This window comes from Rhipicephalus sanguineus, unplaced genomic scaffold (genome assembly GCF_013339695.2).
Source record: "Rhipicephalus sanguineus isolate Rsan-2018 unplaced genomic scaffold, BIME_Rsan_1.4 Seq557, whole genome shotgun sequence".
Classification (NCBI taxonomy): domain Eukaryota; kingdom Metazoa; phylum Arthropoda; class Arachnida; order Ixodida; family Ixodidae; genus Rhipicephalus; species Rhipicephalus sanguineus.
This window is the reverse complement of record NW_023615507.1, coordinates 1-12,343: the sequence shown is the minus strand read 5'-3', so window position 1 is coordinate 12,343 and position 12,343 is coordinate 1. Positions and strand designations below refer to the sequence as shown.

The following is a 12,343-nucleotide window of genomic DNA, read 5'->3' as shown; positions in this document are numbered from 1 at the left end:
CTATCCGTGTTTTTCACGCTTAAGACGCATAAACCGGAGCGCCCTATGAGAACCATTGTTACAGAGGAAGGTTCGTGGCAGAAACTTGTCGGTAGGTTTCTGCAAGGATCCCTAAAAGGTCTCGTTCCCGATGATCCGTGTGGCACTGACAGCTCGAGTGTGCTGGTTGAGGCTTTGAGGGCCGAAGAGCTGGTAGCGAACACAGCCTTTTCGGTGGACATTGAAGAGCTGTTTTATTCTGTACCCCATAATGAACTGTTTGCTGTTCTTCGTGAGGCCATTGAATTGCATGGCGCGACCTCTTTTTCAAGGTGCGTGTGGCCTTGCAACTGAGAACTTCATTGAACTTTTAAACTTTTATCTATCGGCAACTTTTGTCACCTTTGATGGCAAATTGTTTTTACAGAAAAACGGTATATGCATAAGGTCTTGTGTTGCGCCCGTGCTTTGCAGTATTTTCCTAGCCAATTTTGACAGACGCCTGTGCCAAAGCCTTGTTGATCACCAGGTAGTCCGCATTTTTAGATATGTTGATGATTTTATTGTGTTTCTTAGTATTGGGGGGAGTGAATGTATTTTAGATGTCATTGGTAACATCATTTCAGCATTTCAAGCATGCTGCTCACATTTTCGTTTCACGCATGAAGTTCCCCAGGAAAATTCCATTAGGTTCCTAGACCTCACTCTCACGTTTCATCCTCATGGTCACGTGTGTTGGAAGTATAGTCCAAGGACTAAAAAAGAATCTTTTGCCTTATGATTCCTCCCACTCCAAGCTGGTCAAAAGAGGTATCGCCAATCTATGTCTGACAAATGCGGTTACTAAGAGTTGCATTCATAATATGCAAGAGAGCATGGCTGAGCAGCAAAATAGACTTCTGTCGACTGGCTACCCGAAGTCGTTAATAACCTCTGTTGCCGAATATGGGTTTCAACGTGATGGTGGCTTTCGAGAACACAGAAGCGAAGGAGGTGATCGAGAAAAGAGGGCCCTTGTGGTCATGCCGTATATACATGGCATTTCTCATGGACTGAAAAAGGTTGCGGCCAGGAGCGATGTAAAACTGGTCTGTTCTGCACCGTGCAAACTCGCGAGTCTTTGTGAGAAGGTTGTGCAGCGTGGCACGATGAGCAGCATTTGTGACATAAAACATGTCAAAAAATACTGTGCGTGTAACACATGTGTAGTGTATTGCATCCCTTTAAGTTGTGACAAGTTTTACGTTGGACAGTCGGGTCGATGTGTCAATGTTAGGTTGAGGGAGCATGAAAATCTTCTACCCACGGGCACCGGTGGTAACTTGCCGCTGCACTGCAAGTTGTGTGGTTGTTCGCCTCTGTTTGCTAAGGTGACAATTTTAGGTAAGGCTAAGACGCAGCGAGAACGGGAGATTATTGAGGCATTCCATATTTGGAAACTTGGTCCAGACAAATGCGTTAGTGCGGCTTCTGTTTATCTTACCAGGAAAGAATTTTTGTTTCTAGCACAGAGGTGATCTGCTTAGATTAGCTGTGTGTGCTTTTTGGGGTGTTTGGTTTTGTTTGTCATCTGCGCATGCGTCGTACGGTCAGGGGGGAAGGTTTTTCTGAAATAAACGCCAGTTGTTAGTGCCACGTCTCTGCGCTCTGTCTCTGTTTTCTGCCGCTCTGCTGTTTTCCGATTTTCGACGTTTTGTGGCTTCTTTTGTAGTTAACTAAGTATGTACCAACTTGCCCAACAAGCAACTCTCCTGAACATTAGCTATGTTAAATTTCAAGAAATCAGCATGATATCAATGCATGCGTGAGTGTGTGTGTTTAAAAAATTTCACTCGCCACGCACACACACGTGCACCGCGTGCCAAGGAGGTCGCGCGTGACGTCACGCAGCCGCTATCGACGCACAAGAAATTAAGAAAGCAACTGTCTCGTCAAGCAGCTCCGCAGGGCTTTCAAATAAACTGATGTACGCACTGCAAGAACAGAAGAAGAAAATGGCTACACTGCACAACTGAGGGTGACTGCTGTGTCGCTCCATCGTACCTAATTAAGCGAACTTAAAGTTTATGGAACTATGCCCACAGTAAACACACACACGAATATAATGACAGTTGCTGATCGAATTCGGTGGCAGCGCAGCGCGAACTGCTGCGCCGTAAAGACGCAAAGCTAACTTACATAGGACGACACACTGAATTACCTGGCGCGATCGGGAAGCAGGAAATCATTGGCGATTAACGAAAACTCGATCTTCTCGCGGCGGTTTCGTGACGTCGCACGCAGAGCAAAACAGCAGCTGCGTTTACTGTGCAGCGTGCAACGAGGCAACCCTTAAGGACCGTTTTTTCTACGCCGTTCGGTCTTCTATAAAGGTACGATCGCGAAAATTGCGACAAAGCGAAAAGAAACGAAGAAAAAAAGCGCGTCTGCTACAAGCGTAGCGGACGCTCGCATCGCTTACTGGAAGCAGTGGCCCAAGACGTGGTAGCATCGATGCGCTCCGTGCTTTCGTATGAAACGCACCTGTCAGCCCTCACGAGAATGTTACGGTCGCTGTCGTCGCTATCGCTAATTTGCAAGCGATGAATACCGAAGTTCGCCATTCCTCGGCCATCCCACAAGGTTACGGCACAGACAAGCGCTCCATCTACAGCGCAACAGGCAGCCGCCCCCGAACAGTGTGGGTAAGTCGTGTCTAGCCGATCCCGCTGAATTAAGCGAAACTATGGGCCAGCAACTGATGGATATTTAGAACGTTCGGTATTGTTGTACGCCGCGACATCTCCTAACTATATGTTAACACACAGTTTTGCACTTCTAAATATTCGAAAGAGTTAGATGTAGACGGGACGTCTACATCTAACCGGGAGAGTATTTCCGCAGCGCGTTAAAAAAGTGCGGCCGGTGCGGCCCTCTGGCGGGGGTCTGACTCGCCAGGCATTGCCAGGCGAGTACAGTGTACTAGAACACTGTACGACTGTACAGGCGAGCGAGACCGGCGCGAACACTCTAGGCGAGACGGAAACGCGTAGACGAGGTGGCTCCGGCCATCGTATCGATAGTATGCGCTCCCCTTCTGCGGTAGTATTATGTTATTTCGGCAGAGTAAAAGGCTGGGCTTGGTGTTCCCTGACTACTGTGCGATGGAGTTAGGAGAGGCTAGGATAGACGCACATCTTCATTATCTTTGTTTATTGCTAGCGTGCATGCTTGTTGTTGACATCCGACCGTCAATTCGTACGTGTTGCATATCGTGCTTTAATTGTGGTGTTAATTCTAATGCGGCCGGACTGCTCGCACTGAGCTTACAAGAGTGCCCCTATATACCTCTAGGCCGCACACCTTGATTTAACAGCACTAACATTGTTTCATTTCGTTGTTGCTGCAAGTATAAATTCTGAGTGAACAAAGCAGTACAAAAGCGTGCACTGTCGGCGCAGAGCATTACGACGTTCGGCGACGAGTATGGCGAGTACGAACAAGGTTCTGTCTTCGGGAGAAGAAGCGGCGCGGCGGGAAATATGATGGGAATTCGCTAAAGCGTATGGGCCCAACGATGACGGGCCGACCCCGAGTTTCGAGTGAGAGAGGCGTGTCGCCGCAACTGCACGACAAAACTCGTCGGGAAGAGAGACGTCGGCCGCCCAGCAACGAAGGGAATCCGATCCTGGCTTGCGAGTGGCCAAAGCAGGAGCTCACGGACCGTTTAGCGGCGTCATATTATCATCGCTGTATCGACAGCTAAAATAGTACTTAGTAAAAAACGCACCCCAAAGCCAAGGAAAAGGCACCATCCGCAGTTTCATCAGTCTTCGCGACGCAAAGTCAGTGAAGCTGTGCTAAATTTTACCCTTGAATGTTGCATTTGTGCGCTGTGACGTGCAGCTCATGCAGTTACTGCTTCATCGCAATGCCCACTGAATGCGTTGTAATACCAAAGGAAACATGGCACTGCCGCAGAACCCAACGACGGTCGGAGTGCCGCCGCGGCCGCGTCTTCGTTCTTCGTCGCCTAGGCAACCGCGACCGCCGCAGCTCTGTGTACCACGTGACTTTTTTAACACGCGGCCGAAATACTCTCCCCATCTAACCTGCCGCCCCCGAACAGTGTGAACATCTTACTAGGGATCTTACTGCCGCGAAAAACTTGAGAGAGCAAGGCTTGCAAAATATGTTGAAGCAAATAATGTAATGATCTCGGTGCGAAGCAATCAGTAATTAATTTAACATTTTAATGAATTGAAGAGAGCTGGAAAAGCAGACATTTAATTTTGAGCGGATAAATATGTTTCCCCGATAATACGTTCAGTGGCGTAAATCCAGCAAAACAACAGGGGGGGTCCCGGACTTTGCATGGCAGCCATCTTGATTATTAGAAATGTGCATATTATTTTACACAAAAATGAAAACTTTACAATAAAACAAAAAGAAAACACACAAATATTCATATATCGTGTTATTGCAATGCTCTTGACGATCTGCACTGCGCGACGAATGAGTCTCATACAACGTTCTGAACTAGTTTCTACAACACAGTTCCAAACAGCCGATGAGTATTCGATGAATCTACACACTGGATATGAAATAAACGTTAAAGGAACACTGACACCAAAATTGAAACCTCGAGATGGTTGTATTGTTTGATTGTCCTGTATGCGTGCAAGGGTACTTCTGGCCGTTTATAACTGGCGGACGTGTTAGCTTTCAGTTATCTTAATTTGATTTTGAAGCAAGCGTGAATGCTCATCTGAGTTGACAGCACCTCGCGACATCTTCACTAGTAAGGCGAAACATTGGTATGGCGTATATCGAGGCCCCGCGTGACATTGGACGAGTGAACCGAGCATTTCGGTGTCACAGAAAATTTGCGGGGTGCATACAATACCACAACCGGCACCCGACGAGGGCTATTAATTGTTGCTCACCCCTCTCACTCTGTTGTAGGGCTGCGCTCAAGGCAGTTCTGGCTGCTTAGATCAGGAATGCCTTTTCTTTTTTCTGGGAGGACACGCGCTTAACACAGAAGCGCCCACATCGTTTCAATCGTTTACCGTGCGCTCGTGGCGTGTGGACTCGGCGCCGCGCCCTTTCCCTAACTGAGAGGACGCGCGGCTACACGTAGCTGCGCGCCCTCTCTTTCCATAGCAGTCGAGAAGGTGTTGAGAGGAGAGAGGAGCTGATGAACGAAGGAATGAGAGAAACAAGCGAGGGCCTTTTTTGTATCATCAAACACGTGTAACTCAGCTATTACAGCAGTGTTTCGAAAAATTCTCACGGCTACGTGTTCGTTGATTGTAAACACTTTTGTTCATGAATAAACAGACTGTCCGAAAGTTAGCCTCCATGCAGCCTGGAGATCGTGCGTGGGGAAAATTTCGCCTGCTGGCATATTGCAGGAAAGCTGGGAGGACATTACAAAGTTTCGAGGTTTCTTCGCGTGATTCAAGAACCGCGCTAGGAAAGTCATGTAGATGGTGCGTAGAAGAGTTTTCGGGTAGCTCGTCACTGGACTCAATGCCTTTATAACATGTCACTGCTGTGCGTGCGCTTCTATCAAGTCCAAGGCGATGGCGATTCATGCTAAAATGACTGGGCGTGCAAGCACGGAAACAAGAGAGAAGTCAAGACACCACAAACTCCGCTTGCGGCTCACTAGTTCGTCTCTCTGTTATTATTCTAAGGTTATGAAGAGTTGGCCGAAACGTCTAAATCACTCTTCTAAATGGCATTAATTCCTTCGGTGCGTGATCCTGGAACCGGCGGATGAAACCACCAAACATTCCTTGCTTTTTAGCGAATTGTATAAATTAGGGTAGTCCTAATAATAGCTCCATTGAAGCTGTAGTTGCAACGTAGTTCACGAAACCATTGATTTAAAGTTATCTAGCAGATTTCTGTTAGTTGTTTAACGTAACGTGGTAGTTATCCACCTGTCTAATGTCTGCAAGCCATTTTGGGCTTTCAAGGCGGCATCAAGTAACTGTCACTTCCCCCTTTTTTAATCAGAATAAAAATCCTTGTATGTTGCACTAAGGTTACCCGAAAAACAAAATTAAATTCAATGATCAATTACATAAAAGGCTCACCTCATCAGTGTTTTTGGTGACATTGTCTTCCGAAGAAGGTCGCTTGGAGTTCGGCAGAAAGAACGAGCTCAGCGAACTCTGCCGCTGGCGCGGCATCTTCCCACTCCAGCTTGAAAGTCACAAGCACATTACGCCAAGAAGGTTGCGCGGCCGGTTACTGTGCAGTGCTGGCAGCACTTCTGTGGACGCGTGCAGGCTGAAACTGCCGAACGACTGACAAGTGATGTCGTATTTGTCGAATATTGGGAAGCAGCCCCCCACTTCGAAGCAGCTTTAATTGAAGACCCCGCGACGAAAAGGAGGAAGAGGGGCAACCCGGGGGACGCATTTTCGGGGTTGCAACCAAGGAGGCTGAAGGCGACGACGAGTACGGGAAGAGCGGAGAACGTCCTTGACATTCGTCGTTTTACGACCCACGCGCCCACCCCGTGAAAGAACACTGAAAGCCACAGGGAGCGTCACCCAACACAGGGAAAGCGTTTTCTCCCTCTGTTCTTCAAGTTTGTTGCACGTGCGGGGAGCAGAGAAATCTTTTGACTGTGCTTGTGTTTCTGTATTTCTATTTTCCTTTTCATTTTCCCTCTCTACGAGAGCAGTGTAAATAGTGTACAAACAAAGCAGTCTTCGTGATGCGTTCAAAACCGTGCGGACGTGTTGATTCTCTGTCGTCGTCCAACCTACTAAAGAAAGTTTTGCCTCCCTGCTTTTCCGCCACAAAGTGAAACCGGAGGACAGGCGTCTTCGTTTGAACTACAGTGTACTAGAATTGGGCAGTGGGCTCACTGCCGTATCTCTGCGCCGCGCCTCCACGGCACTCTCCGCGTCGACTGCTTGGGCGCCCGTCAGGGGCCTTGCCGCCAGTTTCTCCTGAAAACTTCTCTTGCGGGGTGTGAAGCGCGTCCTCTTGGTCAGGGTTACGCTGGTTACGCTGTAATTCCGGGGGGGGGGGGGGGGGGGATCAACAAACGCGGGGTTGGAGGCGAGGAGAGGGCCACCTCTATGACACAAGAGATCACAAAAAAAAAAAAAACAATGGAGGGAGAAGGGGGTTGAGCATTTTCTTCTTCTTAAAGCTGACCCAAGTAATAGAAGCTACTGTTCCCATTCGTGCATGCCCTTCAGCGCATGTTCCCGCCATTCATTCGTTTGAAAGACCTTTGTCGGCACCACGCGAGCAGCTTTGCTGCACTTATGTATGCTTGTTTTTCTCAAGAAGCGGCATCTTGTGTCTATCGGTACGCTGCAACTGTCTCAAAGACGGCCCGCTGCTGCATCTGGACGGGAGGGAGGCGCTTTTTACAGTATCCGGCGGTCGTGCACATAGAGCATGCAGCGTACGTGCAGAGAAATTTCTGGGGCAGCGTTTGACAACAAAAAACAGCTGGATCCAACGAAGCGAAGAGTGACCGCGCAAAGTCAAGTGCGATAACAATAAAAGCAGAAAATACGAGGACGGTGCTTTGGTAAAGCGGTCAGGGTACTTCTAAAAATGATAAAGAACTCTGGCTGCTTGTTTCGCTATCGAAGTCCTAAGCACAGAACTACTGCAAGATGAAACGGGCTGGATAGAGATCGATGTACAAAAAAAGAGATTTAGGGGGGATGATTGAAGTAATTAGGAAGCGGGGGAGGCCCACGGTGATTGGGCTCCTTTGAGATGCTCCAGTAGATCGACGGTTGTCATCGGCAGTTTTATTGTTTATAACGAGTGACCATGCATGCATTGTTAATCCATATTGTGATATGGCCAGCATTTGCGCATACATAGGCGGGTTTCGTGTAAATAAAATTAGTTTGTCAGCACGTGACGCTGTCGAGTGTTATTTTGGTGGTGCAATTCTGCGGTGTAATAAAAATGTACGCACGTAATCTATGTTACTTGTTATGTACTCATAATACCTATGTATAGGTTTTTTTTTTTTCATTGGACCCGCACGTACCAATATATATCGCCTACGAGTCCAACCAGTTTTGGTAACCTTGTATGATCTACGTCTGCAAATAAAACAATTTAAGATTACCGTGCGGATACAATTAATACAAACCCAAGTGATTCCGCCGATTATTGATTCGCGAAAAAAAAAGCATTAAGTAGGTTAGTCACAGAGACCAGCTCATGCGAAAGCAAATAAATAAAAGTGAGGCGTTGTTTATATTCGGCATAGTGGGGCTTGAAAGGCGGGAGTGAAGTCGCTAGGATCGCTACAGTGGCGAAAGGGCATTGAAAATCGTATCGACCAGCAGTACAAAAAAAAAAAAAAAAAAACTTGAACGCGCCACACGCAGGAGCATTCATATTCATCATAGCCGCTTAAAATATTGCCCACCATCTGTAAATCGGTCACAACGACAGCCCTTTATTTCACAACTCACAGAAAAGTTGCATGAAAAGAAGTTCGTGTGTTGCGCACCGAAATTCAGACTTTTCTTGCGCTCAAACAGCAACCCGAGCTATCCGCGCCCTGCAACCCGCCGGAAAGTTTCAGGTGACGTAGAGTTACTGCATATGCTACCTCTGACGCTAAGTGACTCTAAGGTGACGCTGCGAACACTTCTAGAGCACTGTAGTTTGAACGATCGGGTGGATCGGGCCCAGAAGTTCGTCAAAAACGCGCGCGCAGCCTGGGGCTCCGGAAGTACTACATGTGGGGCGACGTCCGTGGGTTGAATGTTGTATCGTATATATATATAGTATATATATATATATTACTTATATATATATAATATAATATATAATATATATATATATATATACTATATATAGATATATATATATATATATATATATATATAGATAGCTAATAGATAAGGATGTCCTCGGTTGTAGCTTACCGCCTTATTAAGCCGGACAGCTGCGGTCGAGATGTTCTTTGATCATTCTCCTACACTGCCCTTGGGCGTCTGATACGCCACAGCCAGTTCGGGAGAAAACGATACAGTAACGGGAAGTACTGATAGTCTTTCACAGCTGAATGAACACGGGGTACTGATACAATGCGTGCAGTTTCAGGTTGGGGGCTGAAAAGATGACCTTCATTTGTGGTGATATTTGCAAGCACACCTAGGCCGAATATCTCTTACTCAATTTCTCTCGCCCCAGTCTCGGTGCTGTAAGAAATGTCTTCCACGATCTCTTGCTCTCAGCGAGTTAGAAGGCGCAATGATACGTCACCACGTGGATAAACGGCCGCTGCATGGCAGCGGCTTTCGTGATTGCCGCTATGGATGTGGCTGCAGACTTGAACATCGCACACAAGATCTCGTAAAAATATTTGTGCTGATTTCTTTCGTTGTATTGAGAGCTGAACTCTGAGGCGATTTGAATGGCACGTGTGAAAATAAACTTCAAGCAAGTCAAGATGGAAGATGTTCGAATGCAAAATCTCAGGGGGGGACCATTGCATAGGGGGTCCCCCCCAGTCTAAACACAGGGGGGGTCAGGACCCCCCTGACCCCCCGGGATTTACGCCACTGAATACGTTTCCCGGTTCTTACGACGAGTCAACGCCGTTGCAGCGAAACACAAACTTTATTCATCAACCAATATCGTTCGCGTACAGTTTTCTTTCGTAGCTCTCGCGGTAAGTAAAGATTTTAGACAAAACGCGTTACAAACTTATGTGCTCCTAATGGTTACGTTTTCCCGGGCTATGAGCTTTAATTCTTTTTTCAATGTGGTTGTGTGCATGTGCATACTGCATGCAATGTGAAGCAATTTTTTTTTCGGAGAATCAGCTGCAAGGCTTGTAATGAACAATAAAGTGAAGTCGTGTAAACTTCCAACTGTGCATAGTGCAATAAATATATACTGGAACAGTAACGCAAACTTGGCTGTTGCCCAAAGCTATGTGGTCTATATGGCACAAGTGAAGAGAAAAGAACTGTGACTGGACTGGCAAGGTTAACGCGCAGCGGGAAGCTGCAATATGTATCGGATAGCTGTGGTCGAGTGCTATCGCGACCACGCAGCAACCACTCGATCGTGTAAAAAGCGCAGCAGCAGCGATGCTCAAGCCTCGGAGAAAGGGAATGATGTGTACCGCTCATCGGGACACCATGCAGGTGCTGCTGCGCAACCAGCCCAAGCAGGACACGAGTCTCGCTACTGTTCTCAGCAGACGCAGCAGATGACGCCATCCAGGACAAAGCATGGCGGTCTGATCAGCACCAATCCTCGGGGAACGCAGTCATCAGGCGCCCGGCCTAAACGAAACCTCGACGCAAGGGCAGATTTAGGGGTGGAGCCAGCCGTAGAGGCCATCGTACACTCGGCAAACAGCTCGTCTTCCCAGACCAGGTCGACAGTGGTAATTCAACGCATCATGCAGAAGGAAGTGTGGAACAATCGGCTGTTGGTCGCCTGCGAGATCCTCATTGCCGCTCTTGTGCTTACTGTGCTAGGCGGTCTGGTGTGGCTGGTTCGTGCCGAACTCGCGAAAAAGAAGCAAGGTAGCTACTTTGCAAGCGGGGATGCTACTGCATCATCTCCAGCTGCGGCAATTAGGCGAATGGACAATGCGAGCGACGTATTTGATACGCGCGTGTGCACAACACGCCGTTAATATAAACTATAGCCTTCTCTGTTTTACCGTAATAAACTATATTTATCTCCCGTCACTGTCAGTGTCTATCAGTGGCGTAGCCAGGGGGGTGGTCTAGGAGGCTCCCCCCCCCCCCCCAGAATTTTTGACATTTTGTGCGCGCACGAATACAAACACGCACGAACACACAAAAGGGTCGGAGCGGACCACTCAATATGGGGTCATGCTCCAGATAGCACTACATATAAATTTAACCGATATATTTTTACGTATAATATCTAAGAAGAATAAACGCCAAGAAGTTCGCGAACCTAACTTCGGATATAGCAAAATTACTCATCTTTTTTTTACTCATTTCCTCCATGAGCGAAGCTATTATATATCATACCTGCCCTCGGAGGATAACGCGAAATTAGTCACCGCGTAAAATTTGTATTGTCAAGTGAATGACTGGCACTCAGAAAAAGTTCAGGCCCTGTGGGCACTGGAAACAAAAAGTGGTCAAAGTTTCATTTTCAAAATTTCGCGCTGCAGCCACTATGACGTCGCAATTTTCAAAATTTCGCGTTTTTTTTTTTTTTTTGCTTTGAGCACTGAAAATGGGCTTTGTGAAGCTACCAAATATTGCTATGTTCGATCTACATATTTCCTTTCGAACAAATCGTCGAACATTTTACCGCACAAGCCTTGAAGATCTTGTGAGGGCGAAGGCGGTGTCGCTGCCCGTCTTTCATTTTTGCGCCTTTTATGGCTTACCGATGAGCCTTGAAAGTGACCGTGTTGGTTTGTTGTAAAGCTTTAATTCGCTTACGTACGGGAAATTGTTAAATGTCGCTTTTAACTGACACAATAATGCTCCCCCCCCTACTTTTTTCACGTCTGAAATGATCCACGCAGTTACGGAACACGGGGTCGCGAGTTTGATCCGGACAATATGACTTTTAGAGCTCGCAGCACCATATAATTAAAATTTTTACGCACTCAGTTCACAGCGCACGCTTACAGCCAGCGCCTGTCGCTAGTGGTGCTCAGCTTTATCTGGCTAGGCGGCCACTCTAGGCTCGTAAACGAGTCGTCCGGCAACTGTGGGCTTTTCCTCTCTCCTTTTCCATACCGCTGCTGAGGTGAGTGCAAGTTCAATGTTTCTTGTTGACAAAATCTGAAAATTTATCGCAATATTTCGGCCATCTAAACCTGCAAGTCGCATCAAGCGACGTTCTATGCCTCTTAATTACGTTTACTGCGTTAGTTTTACGCCCACACGCTTTGTAAATGCACAATGCGATAGCGAATCACGTTAGCCGCTTGCCACTCGTGAACTTTACTAAATGTATTCAGAGCTGCTGCTTTACGTTTTTTGCCGTTGTTGTGTACAGGAAAACTAAAACGCCTATTTACAGTCACTTATACCTCACTGAACTACGATAAATCGTTGACGCATTCATAGTCGTAAACTCCACGATCTGCGGCACCGCTTACTTAGCCTTCTTGACTTGTGTCGTAGACTGCGTGTCACGCGGTCGCTCAGGGATTAGTAAAAGGTGCGCGTTTGTAACATGCGATAGTAGCGTCACTTACTGTTAAAACTGTCAAGTGCCGAAGGGTCCACGTGTGTGCACGTTGACGTGAGAACGGCAGGGAGTCCGTAGAAGAGACTTCGTGAGGAGCTCGCTCAGCTGACATGCTCGTTGCGGCTGGTACCGGCGTTATTTGGGAACGTTCTCAAATACCAAGTTA

General features: G+C 47.2%; 1 protein-coding gene across 1 annotated transcript in view; it reads right to left on the bottom strand.

The window, feature by feature from the left end:
* LOC119377724 (two pore channel protein 1) overlaps positions 1–2,675 on the bottom strand; it is a 29,039-nt gene extending 26,364 nt beyond the window's left edge. Inside the window, exon 1 of the mRNA XM_037647071.2 lies at positions 2,441–2,675. Coding sequence (XP_037502999.1) covers positions 2,441–2,582 — 142 coding nt within the window. The 5' untranslated portion in view covers positions 2,583–2,675. The remainder of the gene's footprint in view (positions 1–2,440) is intronic.
* Positions 2,676–12,343: the final 9,668 nt, after the last annotated feature.